General features: G+C 38.2%; 1 protein-coding gene across 1 annotated transcript in view; it reads right to left on the bottom strand.

Annotated features, from left to right (window-relative positions):
• Positions 1-17,722, bottom strand: part of Firrm (FIGNL1 interacting regulator of recombination and mitosis) — a 40,697-nt gene that overhangs the window by 3,499 nt on the left and 19,476 nt on the right. The window contains exons 11-21 of the mRNA XM_021639419.2: positions 17,340-17,488; positions 16,981-17,095; positions 12,905-13,091; positions 11,615-11,697; positions 10,624-10,675; positions 9,421-9,510; positions 6,449-6,634; positions 3,997-4,116; positions 1,999-2,094; positions 1,049-1,162; positions 129-233 (exon numbers count right to left, since the gene is read on the bottom strand). Of these exons, the coding sequence (XP_021495094.1) occupies positions 129-233; positions 1,049-1,162; positions 1,999-2,094; positions 3,997-4,116; positions 6,449-6,634; positions 9,421-9,510; positions 10,624-10,675; positions 11,615-11,697; positions 12,905-13,091; positions 16,981-17,095; positions 17,340-17,488 (1,297 nt within the window). The remainder of the gene's footprint in view (positions 1-128; positions 234-1,048; positions 1,163-1,998; positions 2,095-3,996; positions 4,117-6,448; positions 6,635-9,420; positions 9,511-10,623; positions 10,676-11,614; positions 11,698-12,904; positions 13,092-16,980; positions 17,096-17,339; positions 17,489-17,722) is intronic.

Below are 17,722 nucleotides of genomic sequence, written 5' to 3' on the forward strand. Positions count from 1 at the left end.
TGATTATTAAGTCCTCAGCAGAAAATTTCACAACTGAGACACATAGGCATCTCAGTATTTTTAAATGTTTTAGAATATTAAAAATATTAAAATACACAGAGCTCAATCTGTATATAAATTGGTCTTACCTCAGCAAACTGCGTAAATGCCTCCAAAGCATGTTGTTCTAGTAGCCACTTCCTGTTGACTATCAGTAAAGTAAGAATACAAGACAGGTTGGGCAGCACCTTGTCCTAGGAAGAGAACCAAACCTTACTGGAGAAAAAACAACTTCAATACAGGATATTGTCAACTTTTGGGATACATTATGTCCTCTTTCCTTTCTCAACTCTGTCTAATAACTTCCAGTTTCCTTCAGGGTTATATCCAGAGCTATACAACGAGCTATAAAGCTTCACTACCCATTGCTATACTAGATATCCCGAGCAGCCTGGCATGTTCCTATCTATGAGGCTTTACATTGCTCACAACTCTTCCAGAGGAATTACATGGCTTTCTCCTTGAAATTTATACTTACCTACCACTCTAGTAAAGGCTCCCTTGATTTTATCCCCATTTGGAGCTAGCTCCTCATACTTAGCTCTTCTCTGTCTATATTCCAGCCAGATCAAACTGTATGTCTGTATTCCAGCTGGATTACATACCTAGAAGGTCTTTTGTGTCAGAGCAGCCATGTTGCTGGATTAAAATTCCCCTACAATTAGGCAACCTGATAAATTATTATAGTATGCCAACTCATTTTTAAAAGAAAATGACTTAAAATGTGCTCTATTTTGACAACTATCCTTCCTATCAGAAAGCATTTTTCCCACAACTTTGTTGGTAAATTCACAAGATTTTAGAAATTAAAAACCGATACCCAGTGTGGCTCACACCACAGCCCCAGCACTTAAGGAGGCTGACGAGAACTGCCTCAGGTTCTAGGTCACGCTGGTCTACAATGTGAGGCCCTGTCTCAAAAACAAGCCAACCAAAAGCTTAAAATTTTCCTAGTCATTACAGAGATTTTGCTCTTAGATTTTGTATTTTTGTTAAAAGAATGTATTACCTGGATATTTTGAGGTATAAAAAGTTTGCCCAGAGAAGCTATAAAATCCAGTATTGCTAAGGAGACATGGTCTGGAGGCTCTAGCTTAATTAGTGGTGTCAGCACACTAACAACCTGAAGAGATGAAAACAAAGAAAGGTTACAAGGTGCTGCCAAAGGGTGGGTACATGCGTACATACATGCATACATACATACACACACACATATATAATTACATGCTGCCAAGGTATGCTTGTGGGGGAAGGGAAGCAAGACAAAATCCAAAACAGCCAATGGCTAGTTTATAAGCCTCAATTGTGGAAGCTGAGTAAGGATAAACATCAGATCAGAGTTGTTAATATTCTCACCAGTTTCTAGCCTCAGAACTCTTCCAGAGAGATTACATGGCTTTCTCCTTCATATTTATATTTACCTACCACCCTAGTAAAGGCTCCCTTGATTTTATCCCCATTTGGAGCTAGCCCCTCATACTTACCACCCCCTAGTCTTTCCTGAAAAACTAGTGCTTTGCTATGAAACAGTCAGAATTTTGTATGGTGGCTAATTACCCAGGAAATAGCCAAGTAGCACTAATAGAAGGAAGACACTAAGTGACAACCTTGATGATAAAAAGTAAATTTGATACATTCAGCTTATGAAAAAAGGATTACGGGGCTGGGGCTTGGTTGGTAGGAGGCTTGTTTAGTATGCACAAAGCCCTAGATTCAATCCCCAGCACTGCATAAAAGTATATCTTCTAAAGATAAAGGCAGGAGGAAGAGAAGTTCAATAGCATCCTCTGCTACATAAGTAGTTTGAGGCCAGTCTGGGCTCTAATAAAGCTTACTGGGGAGGGAGGGAGGGAAGGAGGGAGGGAGGGAGGGAGAAAGGGATGAAGGGGTTACAAGTAAACCAAATCACAGCAGGATCACACACAATAAACAAAGAACCAACTTGATCACTGTTATTACCTGACTTATCAGCTGCAGATCTACAGTTTGGATGAAGAATGCCAGTAGCTGAAGTAAAAAGCTAAATGTCTGTTGAACATAGGGTTGGCTGATTACCTTAAACAAGAAAGAAAAGTAATTTTAGTGAGAATTTAGAATTACATGATGTAAGAGGTTTTTATCAAACTGACACAAGCTATTTATTTGGGAAGAACTTAAATTAAGAAAATGCCTCCAGCACCTGGGAGGCAGAGGCAAGTTGATCTCTGAGTTCAAGGCCACACAGAGAAACCTTGAGCCCTCTTGCCCATCCCCGCAAAAATCCAAACAAACAAAAGAATGGCTCCAGCAGACTGCCTGTAGATAATGTTAGGTCCTCTGTGGGACCCAGCTCTCTGTGGGTGGTGCCACCCCTTGGCAGGTAGTCATGAGTGAAAGCAGACTGGGCAAGCCATAAAGAGGAAGTCAGTAAACAGAAGTTTTCCATGGCATCTGCATTAATTCTTCCACTGGGTTCCTGCCTTGAGTTCCTGCCCTGACTTTCCTGGATGATGGGTTATACGATATAAAATGAAATCTTTCCTCCTCAACTTGCTTTTGGTCATGGTGTTTTATCCCAACAGAAGCCCTCACTCAGACACATGAAAATGGCAATAGCAGGATTTTACTTAGCATTTATCATATTCCAGTCAATATGCGTGGCTTAAAATTACTTATGCTTTACATCAGACATGAGTGGTAGACAGCAGCATCCCCACCTTAATAATAAGAAAACAGGGTGAGGAAAATATTTGCTCAAGATCATACGGCTAGGAAACGAGGAGCCATCATTCAAATCCAGATGATTTAAAGGGGAATAATTTTCAGTGGGTGTCTGCCATTTGTCTATCTGCTGGTTTTGGTAAAACTCCACCTCTTCAGTTAGTGTATGTGTCACACTGCTGTGAAGCCACGTCCCAGCAAAGGTGTGCTGAATGGCTAAGTGATATGTAAATATTGGTAGCAGCCTCTTGCTTAAGTGACACCACTGAAGGATAGCAATGTGACCATAAAAATGGAACCTAAAACGTGGTATTTCTTCGGGTCTGAGGGTGTAGTTCAGTGGTAGAGCATACATGAAACCCTGAATTTGATCTCCAGGAAACCTAATCCCTGCTTCCCAGCCTTTATCTGCAAATTTTCTATTACTTCCCCAAAATTTGGATTTGCTTTCAGCTTCCACTGCTTGCCAGAGGTCACAGGCTTTAAAATAAGAAATAGAAGTATATAGGGTATATGTTCTAATTTTAGCCTAATGATTTCCTAGCTTTGCTTGGAAGAGGAATACACATTAGCTGTCTACTTACTAGTCCCTTTCACTTTTAAGTCAACTCATTTTTATCATCTGAATTGTTTCATTAAAAGACCTCAAAACTACAAAGAGACATTAATCCAACACAGGAAAAAAATAGAAAAAAATTTAAAAAGGGTCCAGCAAATTCATAAACATAGGGAGATAAGCTGTGACTGCCACTTTGGTAGGGTCTAACATTAATATTTTATCACACACTTAAAACACACACACACAGACACAAAACCTGCCTGAAAGGGCCTAAGGAGATGGCTCAGCCATTGAAGTGCCTAATGTGCAAGTATGAGCACCTGAGTTCCTGAGTCCCAGGACCCACACAAACGCTGAGTGTGAGCAGGGGCTCATCTGTAACCAGTGTTTAGGGAAAGGGGGAGCACACAGACAGATCCCAGAGCCCCCTCAAGGTGGGAGACCCTGTGACAGGAATTAAGGTGAAGTGCAGTCAAGGAGACACCCAGTGTTAGCCTCTGGCCTCCACATATTCACAAGAACACATATATACTCTGCTTTACACACACACAACTCCTGAGAAAGAGCACAACTAAGTGAATTAAATCACAGCTTTTACCTATCACCACAAGAAACTAGAACTTTTAATATAGAGAGAAACTCCAACATTATCTTTTCAATATTTCATAATTTTCAAAGAAATGAGTGGCTTTCCTTACTTGTTCAATGTTTATGAAAGTCCAAAGCTGACTCACAACTTCAGTAACTGCAGTTAGTTGGCTGGTATCCAAAGCTTCAGCAGTATTACATGCTGTAAGCAAAGCAGCAAGGGCAGTGTTCTAAAAGGCGAAGAGAGGAAAGTCTGACTTTATAAATCTAGTCTGAAGGACCAGGGGCCCAATTATACACACTGTATGATTACTTATAACTTCTTATAAAAATTCATATAGACGACTTTGAAATTTCCATTTAAAATACAAACACTATTGAATTCTGTTTTCCTGTTACTCTGATCGTTTTGTTGTTTTTTTGTATGGTTGGCTGGTTTTGTTGTTTGTTTTGGTTTGGTTTTGGTTTTGGTCAACTTGACACAAGATAGAATTATCTGGGAAGAGGCAAATTAATTAAAAACATGCCTCTATGCCAGGTGTAGTGGTGCACACCTGTAATCCCAGCACTTGGGGACGAAGAGGCAGATGGATCTCAAATTCATGTATTTTCTACATGAGCTCGAGGCCAGCCTGGTCTACAAAGCAAGTCTAAGACAGCCAATGCTACACAGACAAACCCTGTCATGAAAAACAAAACAAATAGCCAACAACAACAACAACAAAAAAACCACCCCAAAACAACAACAACCAGCACCATGCTCCATCAGATTATCTGTAAGCAAGTGTGTAGGACATTTTCCTAGTTGGTTACTGGTCTGGGAGGGCCCGGCCCACTGGGGGTCCTGACGGTAGAGGGCTGCAGACTGAGAAAGCGATGGGGGAAGCTGTTAAGTAGTATTCCTCCACAACTTCTGCTTCAGTTCTTGCCTGGAGTGCCTGCCCTGATGCCCCCTTATAATACACTCTAAGGTGACATCAATCCTTTCCTACCAAGTTGCTTATGGTCACTGTGTTTGTCACGGTAATAAAAACCTAACACACAATGAGCTAGGGGAGCCTAATTTGAAATACTCATCACTAGAAAGAAGTATTTTTAATTCACACCATGCAACCAGTAATCTGCATAGGTTACTAGATTTTTATTATTTCTGTTATTTTACTATGAGATGCTACAAAAACACTCCATTTAATAAGCAAATAAAGTACTTAAAGAAATACACCATCTAGAATTTAACACTGAAAACAACCTTTTCCTGGATTCATTCTTCCATCTACATACAAACACTCAGATCTCTTTCTGGTTTGTCTGAGGGTGATGTATATAGGGTGAAGGCCATACTGCAATCTAATAAGTAGCACTGACTGAATCCTTTACTGCAATATCCAATATTCCAATGTTGGAATTGCCTTATAGCATATCATTCAAGATTAATCTACTTCCCTTTACAAATAAATACATTCAGTGAGTTTTGGCCATAGCTTAAAAAGTTACACAATTTTAGGAAATTGGTGCTTCTACCTAATACAACCCAAAATACATTTTATTATTAAAGTGTAATGCATATTGAGAGTCTACTGAATTTGCTGAAAAATTATAAACTAGTACATATTAAATACAAATGACATTTTATACTAACCCACTCATGACTAGCTATGATAAAATAAAGCCACACACCCCCCCCAAAAAAAAAAACCACTTCTTTGGTTTATGTCAATATTTTAAACTAATAAATTATGGTCAACTGCCATTTTACAATAGTACTGAACTACTCAGTATAGAAACATGTGCCTTGAGCAACTTCTTACCAAAAATTACAAGAAAGCCTTTAAGTCCTTGAATATATACTTTATCTCTGGCTAAGTTTTTTATACTTACCATAGAGAGGTTTTTATTATACTGTATACTGCTTAGCAAGAATCTACATCTAAAATAACAGGTTTTTCGATCCTCCAATAACTAAAACAAAACTTATTTCATAAGAGAACTCAATGTGTTGAACAAATGCAAATAAAAACAAGTAAAAAATTCAACTGCATGTACTATCTAGTCCAATTTTAAAATTCATGTATTTTCTACATATAGATGAATCTCCTGTTTTATTGAGTAAGAAAACAGAAAGACATAAAGGCTCAGAACTGGCTTCTATAAAATACATGTTGTATTTTATCAAACAAAAGAAGAATGTCTAAGCTGGCCATTATGGCATATGCCTATCATCCAACACTAAGGAGGCTAAGTTAACATCTTGAGTTCAAAACCATCCTGGGCTATGCACTAATGAGATCCTGTCTAAGGCAGAAGATGTCAATCATATATGCTTCATCCAGGCAGGTGGCTGGAAAAACAGTGAATGAAGAGCTAGCATGCCTTCCAAATGCATCTTACCCAATAGCTTCCTAATCAACAATTTTTTGATTAATTGATATAATTTTCTCAAAGATCCTTTTATATTGTACAAATCTAAAAACATTGCTAGGTTTTGAAGGAGAACACATGCACAGACTGTTGCTATGACCTAAACAGTGCTCAGCATAATACTGAATAAACAAACTATCTTACCAGAGAGTCACGTTCTGCCGAAGTATGACTGCCGCTCAACCACTTCCTGCACTGTGCTGTGCATACTCTGATCACTTCACATGCAGCTCGTTTCCTGAGATCAGCCGATAATGCCTGGAAGGAAATATGTTGCCACACAAGCAAGTTGTCTGCTTCTTTTGGAGAAAATCTCTGCACAAACTCCACCTGAATAAGTTGATAATAAGCAACTTCAGACTAATGGATGACTGGGTTTACAAGAAATAAATATTAACTTTAACACTTATGTGGTGGGATGGTGCATATCTCAACACCAGCATGCAGGAGGCGGAGGCATAAGGATCTCTAGGAGTGTAACTTGCCCTAGTCTACATGGTGAATCCCAGGGAAGCCAGGGCCACATATTCAGATCCTATCTCAACCAACATTCCTGTTAAAGCTGCTTCTTAAATATACAGTAAGATCACTGGGTATAAGACCAACATACATATATGAACTGATTATTTTCATTGCTACTGTATGTTTCCAAAATGAAAAATCATGCTTAAATGAAGCACAATACAAAATGCATTAAGGAGTGTTAAATAATATATTTCATTATTATTCACACCAGATATTTTATCTTCTTTCTACCCTTTAGATCTGCTATCTTACAAGTATGCATCATCTTATATAATTAAGTCAAACTAATATTCCAGATGACAAAATTAATTCGTAACTCTCCTGGCTTTTATCTTAGCTTAATGCATTTGAGAACATGAAGCCAAGATCACAGGTCCAGTTTTCAAATGGATTAGCTGGCTCTGCTCTGCCTTAGAGGACATCCTAAATTAATTTCCCAAAAGGAAGCTACAAAACAAACAAAAACAACTAAAAAAAAAAAAAGATTGTGATTGGTTACTGTGTTCTTCCACTAAAATACAATCTAAAGAGCTTACTATATATTAGATGAAAAGGAACACTGCTCCGCTAAAATGCACGTGTCAAAGATAGTAGTCCAAATGTTAAACTGATTGTGGATGAAAAATAATGCACTTATAATTGCTCTATGTAGAACCTAATTAAAAAATACACTAGTGCATTCAAAAAATGAGACAATTCGATTTAAAGTTTCTAAACTTCACTAAATATATGAAAACTTGCCATACACTGAAAAACTAAATAATCCCTTCTAGGACTAAAGCAAAACAGTCAACTTGATTGTTGGATCTCTGTATTACATTTTTATATTTCATTTGCAGAAAATATTTAGCTGGCAAAATAAGAGTTTGTGTGGTCATCTGCTGTGACAGAGACTACAGGTGGAAAATGGAGCCTTGGGAAAATGGATCCTTGGGAAAAGGGAAAATGTCGATTATAATAAGCAACTTCAGCATAAAATCATGGCTTTTTGGAGAAAGCAGCTCAAGAACCATTCTTCCTTAGAACAGTGAAGTATAAGGAAACATTATGCAGAAATTTTAGATTCTTCCTTAAAACGAAGAAGGGAAATATACCTGTGGAATTTTTGTCACTGTTTTATCATAACAGGAGTGAAACTAACAACAATTATTGGTATGTTTAAATAAGGTATATTACTTCTCCCTCAGTAAGGAAACAACTAAAGTGAGAGTACTGTGTTATAATATTCAACTATTATTCTCCCCATAGAAACAGAAACATGTGTCAGCTTTTAGTAAAACATATCTAATCTGATGTGTGTTAATGCTGTATCACTGATATAATTCAGGATCCAAGCCAAGGCCAACGGGTTTTACAGGCAAATTTCTTTCATGCATCTAGTAGGTTCTAAGCTTGACTCCACATCAGAATCACATTAAGTACTTAACAGCAAAAGCAAACTACTGAGCCTTATTCTCACCCACCACTGCATTTGGTCAGAGTCCAGAAACTTGTTTTCAAACACACACACACGAAAAAAAAAAAAAAAAAAAAAAAAAAAAGCCACAAAACCCTAATACTGGAGTTCTAATGGTGAACTCCAGTTCCAATCTACCAGACTGTGCAAGGCTACTCAGGTCCACAGGACAGGAATCTCAATCACAACAAAGCTTGGTGACTTCACAACACTGAGCAACTGAGGCTTATCATACTTGTAGTTTTTCCTTAAAAATCAATTTTATTTACTCTGAAAAACTAAGATGCATCATTCAAAGCATAATAGGATAAATGGAACTCTTGGAGGTTGGTCTGATGTGTTACTGGCCCTTAAAATCTGGTAATACCTATCTTTGTTTTGCAAACTTGCAGAACAACTTATCTGGTTGATTAAACAGCTTATACCTGGGCAGGGCAGAATGGAGTAGTTGTGGATAAGGAGGACAGAGAGGATCATGGGAAGGGGAAGAGGAGGAAGAAGGATGTCAGGATGCTTAAAAAAAACAAAAAACAGGTGGGGCCAGGAGAAAGGACTCCAATAATGGTGTGAAAAGGTCCAGATGAAGAATAAAAGCAAGTATTTATAAGATTATGGATGGAAGATAGGATGCATAAGGAGGATGGCATTGGATGGGGGCTGTGAGATGGATGGTGAGAAGATTCAGACGGTGTAGGTAGAAATATCTGCCTGGCCCAAGATGAATAAGGCAATTATAAAATCTAACAGGTGTCTGTGTCTTATTATTTGTGATAGCAAGTTAGATAATACCACCATGATAATCACAGGACTAATAATTAACATTATATAGCCCAACAACCATTTTTTATTACTTGCTACAACACGGAGCAAAGACACAAAGCTATCTCATTGCCCGTAAGTACCTTAAAGGTATGAGGAGGGAGAGAGAGAGAGAGAGAGAGAGAGAGAGAGAGGTAGCCCAGGAAGACTGAATCAGATTATCTGTAAACTGAAACACAGACAAAAATCAACTACCAAAGCATTAATGTTAATTTGTGTTCCAGTTATACTACACTTAAGTATAGAACAAAGGGGAAGGGATCTGAATTCCATTCTTGCAGCTGATTGAAGACAATAACATAGACAATATCCTTGCCTGATGGAGAGGGGCCATGAAGAAAAAGAGACGCTTCAACAATATTGATAGGTTGGTAAGCTGAATACACTCTCCAGGGCAAGATTTTATCTGGAAAGACAAGAGAGAAGAGAATGGTTTAAAACCAGAAAGTAAGCTTGGAATACATAAATACATGCCAAAAACAAATGACTCTTATTGAGAGACAGGACTACAGCTCTTTTTAATTTTTAATTTAGGGCTATTTTTTAATTTCTTTGTAAGAACTCGGAGAGGACCTGCATTTGGTTTACGGCACGCAGATCAGGCCCTGACAAACCACGTGCAATCCAGCCGCATGGACCCAACACCCATGACACCTGGCCCTGTGGAATCCTGCATTCCCTGTCCATATATACACAGCAGATATAACCTAAAAATAATGTTTTTATTGTTCAAAAAATAACGAATTTTTTATTAAAAAAAAAAAAAAAAAAGTAACAAAGTCTGAAGACTTAAGACCTGTAAGGAATCACTCTCTTTTGTGCAGGATGTGTCAGACTGTGAGAATGAATGTCGGCTGGTCAGGATATGCAACTCATCACTGGAGTACACCATCATTAAAACTAAATGCAGAAATCTATGACTCAATAACTGCTAATAATCAAAGGAGTGGGCGGGCTCAGATATGATCATATCAAAGGTAGGGATAAAAGCAGTGACAAAATGTCGTAAGCACTTCATATGGGACATAACTCATAATTTTTAAAAAATCACCATTAAAGATAAAGAAACCATTAAGTGCACGTATGCTTGTACTCAATGACAAACCTAATTTCTTTCCCTAAGAACACTGGTCACAATCAATGAAACCCTTTCAAACCATCCTAACCTAAATAAGACAAAATCGTAGGAGACCTCAAGTTATATTAAGGAGATGAGCACTTAGCCACCAATGTCACATTTTCCCTTTCACTTTATATTCTTTTTTAAATATATTCTCAATTGACCTAGATTTTTTCCACCAAACCGTAGAATTCTAAAATTGTAAAAATGAGAAAATTTCTCCACATCATACACGTTTTCTACTCCTTTTTTGTATTAACATTAGCATTCTATTAGCTATTAATAATTAGCATTGAATTTAGACATTATTTCTCCCATTTTTATTAACATACAAAAAGAAAATCATGCTCTAAAGAAAACACAGAAAGTGGATGTTATAGGCTCTTTAATTCTACTTACCAGATGAGCCACTAAGGTGACATGGTGTGCAGCAAGCTCGGCAGTCCCATATCTGTGACGTTAAAAAAAAGGGGGTGGGGCACTGAATTTCCAGTTAGGCAGGAGAACAAGGAGTCAGAAACACCCTGGTGAGGACATGTGAACTACTGCAAGTTGAGCATTCTTTATCTGAAATGTCTTATGCCAGAAGTGTTTCGGACTTTAGAGTTTATCATTTTAAATATACATATGTGTAATTAAACTCATTTATCTTTCATAACTGGCTATATACATAACTTGAATATAATATTTATTTAATATTACAAATAATATTGAGAGTTAAATAGTTAAATATTAAATAAATATAATATTTATTTAATATTACAAATAATATTGAGAGTTAAATAGTTTCAAGGAATGTAACTTTTCACTGTTTACCATCAGTGCTCAACGTTATAGATTTTACACATTTTGACTTCAAATTAGGCATGTTCAAACTGGATAACAAGAAACATCACAAAAATGCCTCAATATTCACTTTGTACATAAAAACAAAACAAAAAGGACACCTGATTCCAAACTTAGATTTTAGTGCCCTAAAATCTGACCATTTTGAGGTGTTATTAAAAGATTACACAAACAGAACTCTTCTGTAAACTTAAACTTATTCACTGTTGGCCGTTACAGCTACCCCATGGAAAACAAATGACTCTTATTGAGAGACAGGACTACAGCTCTTTTTAATTTTTAATTTAGGGCTATTTTTTAATTTCTTTGTAAGAACTCGGAGGACCTGCATTTGGTTTATGGCACGCAGATCAGGCCCTGACAAACCACGTGCAATCCAGCCGCATGGACCCAACACCCATGACACCTGGCCCTGTGGAATCCTGCATTCCCTGTCCATATATACACAGCAGATATAACCTAAAAATAATGTTTTTATTGTTCAAAAAATAACGAATTTTTTATTAAAAAAAAAAAAAAACAAAGCAGAAGCGGCACTTCTTACCGAGCGAGGAAGCACCACACGTCCATCGCTAACAGTGAAGTGCTCACGTGAGTACTAAGCACAGCATCCAATAAAGCAGCATCCTAATGAAAAGAACATACATTTCCACTTATTAATAGGCAGGTGCTCATGAGATATACACATTTCTCACACTAAATCAGAAAGCACTACCAGAATCAAAATGACAGATCCTCAGTGGAAAACCTTTACATGCTAGTACCTAATAGAACCATAGTGGTACTCCTTTATCTCTGGAGAACCTACTATATGCTACCATTGTGATGAGCTGAGGGGAACAGAAACCAAATTTAAGTGTGCTACCTCAAACCTTGCAATCCACAAGGACCATCTCTAAAAGCTTTCAATTAACATGGCAATTTTTCCCTGAAACATTTTCAACCTTTTTACCAATCTAATTCCATTAAAAATAAAACCATCTATAATAGATCAAGCAGTACATATTACTATTTACTTTTCATGAAAGCATATGGTATAGTGGTTTGATGATAAATGGCCCCCAAACAGAGGTTCAGTTATTTGTACACTTGGTCCGCAATTGGCAAATGTCAGGAAAGGTTACAGCACTTTTAGGATATCAATGGGGACATTAAGAGGTTTCAGACTTGCTCCACTTCAAAGCGCTTTGTTTCCTGTGTGTAGTTGAGAGTGATCTCTCAGCTTCGGCTCTAGCCATCTAATGCCATGCCTGGTGTACCACCATTATTATTTGGACTCTCTTTATGGTACTCTAAACCAAAACATACTCTTCCTTTTCTAAGTCGCTTTTAATGACAGCAACAGAAACATAACTAGTACATTAGGTAACATCCCTTTCTTCAAGTTTTCCACTTTTCACAGGATTTTCTTATACCTCCCTGTGCACAACGCAAATGTTTTTTTATCAAGCATTTTAACTAAATAGTACATCTAGTATTGTGAGTCAAAATTTTTTCTTTTTTTTTTTTTTGTATCTTTGTTTTCTAAGACAGGGTTTCTCTGTACAATCCTGGCTGTTCTGGACTCACTTTGTAGACCAGGCTGTCCTTGAGCTCAAGGCTCTGCCTGTCCCTGCCTCTCCAAGTGCTGGAATTATAGGCATGTGCCACCACACCCGGCTAAGAATTACTATCTCTTAAGACAGAAATGAACAAAAAAATAAAATGTGCAAATTGACGTGACTGGGGTTTACATTAGTCATTAATCCTCATGTTCTACTACATATCAACTAGAATTTCAATGAAAAGAATACAAAGCGTGAACTCCACTTTATTAAGTTTGTAGTGCACTTACCAGCTCAGGAAACAGCGAGGGATGAAAAGAAGCAATGAATGCACACAGATGAACACAAACGTGCTGATACACAGTGACAGGCACCTCACTTTGTCCTTTACCCTTTACTCCCTGTAAATGAGCAGGCAAACAGAGTTCACCAGAACACTGCCCAAAATTGTAGAAAATGGCTTTGAGTAGGGACATTCTGCAGGAAAATTAAAAACATTGGAGCCAAGCATTAAAGGAGGTTAAGAAGTAGCAGGTAAAATAAAATGCTATATACAAGGCTACTTCAGAGAATCAAAATGTCAAGATAAGTCAATCATAGCTGAAATTCATATGAATACAGACATAAAAAAAATATATTTACTGCCAGAAAAAAAAAACTTTAAAGAATTTTTCTGTACAAAACTTTTTCAAAATGGGCATGTAATCTTAGAAAGAAACTGAAGACCCAGAATACCTACGAACACTTGATTTTTTACATAGAAGCCAAAACCATACCATGGAAAAAGGGCAGCATCTTCAACAAACGGTGCTGGTCTAACTGTCTTCATGTAAAAGATGCAAGTTGATCCATCTCTATCACCCTGCACAAAACTCAAGTCCAAGTGACCTCAACATAAAACCAAAAATACTAAACCTGACATAAGAGAAAAGTGTGGAAAAGCTTTGAACTCATTAGCACAGGAGACAACTTCCTGAACAGAACAGCAATAATAAATAGCTCAGGCACTAAGATCAACAATTAATAAATGGGACTTCATGAAACTGAAAAGCTTCAGTAAGGTAAAGGACACTGTCAAAAGGACAAAACGGCAGCCTACAAAATAGGAAAAGATCTTCGTTAACCCTAAGAAGCTAATATCCAAAATATATAAAGAACTCAAGAAATTAGATACCAACAAACCAAATAACCCAATTAAAAATGGGGTACAGAGCTAAACAGAAAATTTTCAACAAAGGAAATCTCTAATGGCTGAGAAGCACTTAAAGAAATGTTCAACATCCTTAGCCATCAGTGCAATGTAAAACAAAATGACTCAGATTCCATCATTACACCCATCAGAATGGCTAAGATAAAAAACTTAGGCTCATGCTGGCAAGGATGTGGAGCAAGGGAAACATTCCTCCATTGCTGGTGGGAGTGCAAACTGGTACAGTCCCTTTGGAAATGAACTTGGTGGTCTTTCAGAAAACTGGGAGTAATGTTACTTTAAGACCCAGCTATACCACTCCTGGGCATATATCCAAAGGATGCTCCATCATACCACAAGGACACTTGCTCAACTATGTTCACAGCAGCTTTATTCATAATAGCTAGAAACTGGAAGCAACCTAGATGTCCCTCAACTGAAGAATGGATACAGAAAATGTGGTACATTTACATAATGGAATACGACTCAGCTATTAAAAACAACGGCATCATGAAGTTTGCAGGCAAAGGGTTAGAACCAGAAAAGATCATCCTGAGTGAAGTAACCCAGACCCAAAAACTTAAACATGCCATGTACTCACTTAAAAGTGGGTATTAGCCATAAAGGATAACCATGCTAAAATCCCTAGACCCAAAGAAGTAAGGAGGGCTCAGCGGAAGATGTGTGGATCTCAGTGAGAAAGGGAAAGAGAATAGACATTCTGGGTAGACAGAACAGGACGGGATGAGGTTGGGGATGGGAATAGGAGGGAGCAGGTGGGGGGGGAGATGGAGGGAGTACTGGGAGAGACAACTAGAACTGGGGGTAAGGGGTGGATCCCTGGGGCGAGCTAGAAACCTAGGACAAAGAAAACTTCCAGGTATCTATGACCCTGCCTAAGACTCCTAGCAATGGGGATATGGAGCCTGAACTGGCGATGTTTTGTAACCAGGCAATTCTTCCAATGGAGGGACTGGGACACCAACCCCACCACAAAACCTTCAACCAACAATTTGTCCTACCTACATGAAGGGTAAAGATGAGGCAGAATTTGAGGGAATGGCCAACAATGGGTCCATTTTGAGACCCATGCCATGAAAGGGAGCCCACCCCTAAAACTGTTAATGATACTTGCAGAGCAAAGCCTAGTATAACTGTTATCAGAGAGGCTTCACCCAGCAACTGATGGAAACAGGTGCAGAGATCCACAGCCAAATATTAGGCAGAACTTGGGGAATCCTGCAGAAGAGGGGGAGGAGGAGCTGGAGAGATGGCTTGGTGGTCAAGGGCACTGTCTGCCCTTCCAAAGGTCCCGGGTTCAATACCCAGCACCTACATGGCAACTCACAACTGTCTGTAACCCCAATTCCAAGGGCTCTAACACCTTCACACTAATGCATATAAATAAAATTAAATAGATTTAAAAAAAAGACGGGGAGGAAAGATGTCAAGGATATGACAAGAAAACCTTCTGAATCAACTAACCTAGGCCCATAGGAGCTCAGAGACTACACCGCAACTAGGAAGCATGTATGGCACCGACCTTGGCCCTCTGCACATATGTAACAGTTGTGTACCTTGGTCTTCTGGGGGACTCATAATAGGGGTAGAGCTGTCTCCTATTTCCTGTTCCCTACCTTTGGGTCCCTTTCTTCCTACTGAGCTGCTTCACCTAGCCTCAAGAGATGATGTGCCTAGTCTTACTGCAACTTGATATGCCAAGGCTGGTTTAAAAACTGGGGGCCTCCCCTTTTCTGAAGAGAAAAGGAGGAGTAGTGGACTGAACTAGGGGGAAAAAAGGGAGGGGCAACTGTGGTTGGGATGTAAATTTTGTTTAATTAATTGAGAATCAAGTTAGTCAAAATCCTTGGATGGAAGGTTGCGTGTGTGCGTGTGTGCGTGTATGTGTGGTCTCACTAGTCCCTGCTCCTGAGGAGCTACTGACAGTAGATGGTTTCTGACAGAGGGAGAGTTAGTTTACCTTAAGGATGTGTCCCCTGGTTAGTCAACCATACTCCACTTGATGGCCACACACCCATGAGGATATGAATATCATAAACTGAATTTAGTGGGTTATAAAAACACATGAGGACACAAAGTTGGGAATGAGTGAGAAGGTAGAGAAATTTAAGGGTGAGATGTGTGAATGAATATGACCAAAATGCACCCTATGTGACATTCTCAAATAATACATATTTTTAAATGAAAAAATGGGGTATCAAAGTTAATAGCAACAGAACTGGCTGCATAATTTAGAAATTTGAACATCATTTTGGGGGGCTGGAAAGAATACGTTTAAGAGCACTGTCTGCTCTTTCAAAGGTCCTGAGTTCAATTCCCAGCCATCACATGGAGGTTCACAACCATCTATACCCTCTGCGCCCTCTTCATGCAGGTGTGCACACAGATAGAGCAATATATAATCTTTTTTTAAAAAAATCACTTTTTGAGCATCACAGTTTGAATAGACTAACCAGCCCAGCCAAGAGGAAGGATAAAAAATTAGGATCATACCAATAATCCATGTGGTAACAAACTAGCGCTGGACTAAAGTGCTAGGAAAGAGGGTGAAGACAAGTGACTTTCCTAGAGACACTGTACAGTGTCTACCAGTTTTTATGTATGCATATGCTGTGTTTACAACTGTTGTGTAGTTGTGTAGCTTGGCCTCATGTCTGTGCTGAGTGTAACTGCACATGTGTGCCTACGAAAAGCAGCAGAAGGGGTCAGATTCCATGAGGCTTGAGACACAGACATTTGTAAGCCACCAGACCTAAGTTCTGGGATTTAAGCTTTGGTCCTCATGCTTGAACAGCTCTTTTAACAGATACGCCATCTCACTAGCCCAAATGCAGTTCACTTTTACATGTTGTTATCTGCGTCTACATCAATAATAGCCAAAGTTTTTAACGCTAACCAATGCGTAATGATCAGTAAACAAAATTTAAAAATATTTTTAGAATTTGTTATAGATTTATGTTTTATAGCTTTTACAAAGTAAGCAGAATATGATAAAATGGTTTCAAAATGCTAGGTTCACATGATTATCTATCTCAGCATACTGCAGAGGAAAGATTATTGGCATATACCATGTCTGCCTAAAACTTAAATTCAAGGCCACTTCAAATAAATAGGAACCCCAAAGCCAGTGCTATGATTAGGTGTAAGCAATGTTACCTAGCTGTATCTTCTGTGCACCACAGGGTCTGTACATCCTCAGGCTGAGAGGGCAGCTTATCCATGACAACAACCAGAAGTAGCATTTGTGGGAGCTGAAGTCCACAGGGCAGATCTTTTCAGTAACAAAGTCATACATTCAGTTGAAACAATTGATAAAACAACACATCCAAAATATTTTCAGCAGGAATTTGATAGTTTTATACAAAGAAAGTAAAGGTCTGACTTAATCTATGCTTCAATAAAAGTGTAATAAATTATAAATAAAAATGTTTAACAAAAATAGTGACTGCTAAACCAGAAACAACTGTACCTGACATGCCATATAAAGGAGATGATTTAGATGTTTTGAAGCTTACCAAGTTTACTAGCCAAAACTGCCTGCACAAAAGGTTGGAATTTGAGCAGTTGACTGATGAGTGGGTCCAGTAACACAAGGAAAGTGTCTGCTATTTCCTCCTGCTGTGCTTTGGAAATCTTGGCAGCATACAGGCTTGGAGGAAACTTGCTGCAAAGGAGAAAAAACTCATGCATTTAATAGCCATTTTCTAGATTTAGATAGATATATTAGAAGCTCATGTCACAGTAGTGAAAAAGCATAAAAAGTGAAGTACATATTTTATAGGAAAAAAAAACCCTCAAAGTACCAAATTGATATCAAAAAGATACAAAGATCTAGAAACTAAATAACATAACTATAATTCTATAGTACTATTTTGGGATATTTTAATATCCTTTGGTG

Source organism: Meriones unguiculatus, chromosome 11, assembly GCF_030254825.1.
Source record: "Meriones unguiculatus strain TT.TT164.6M chromosome 11, Bangor_MerUng_6.1, whole genome shotgun sequence".
Lineage (NCBI taxonomy): Eukaryota > Metazoa > Chordata > Mammalia > Rodentia > Muridae > Meriones > Meriones unguiculatus.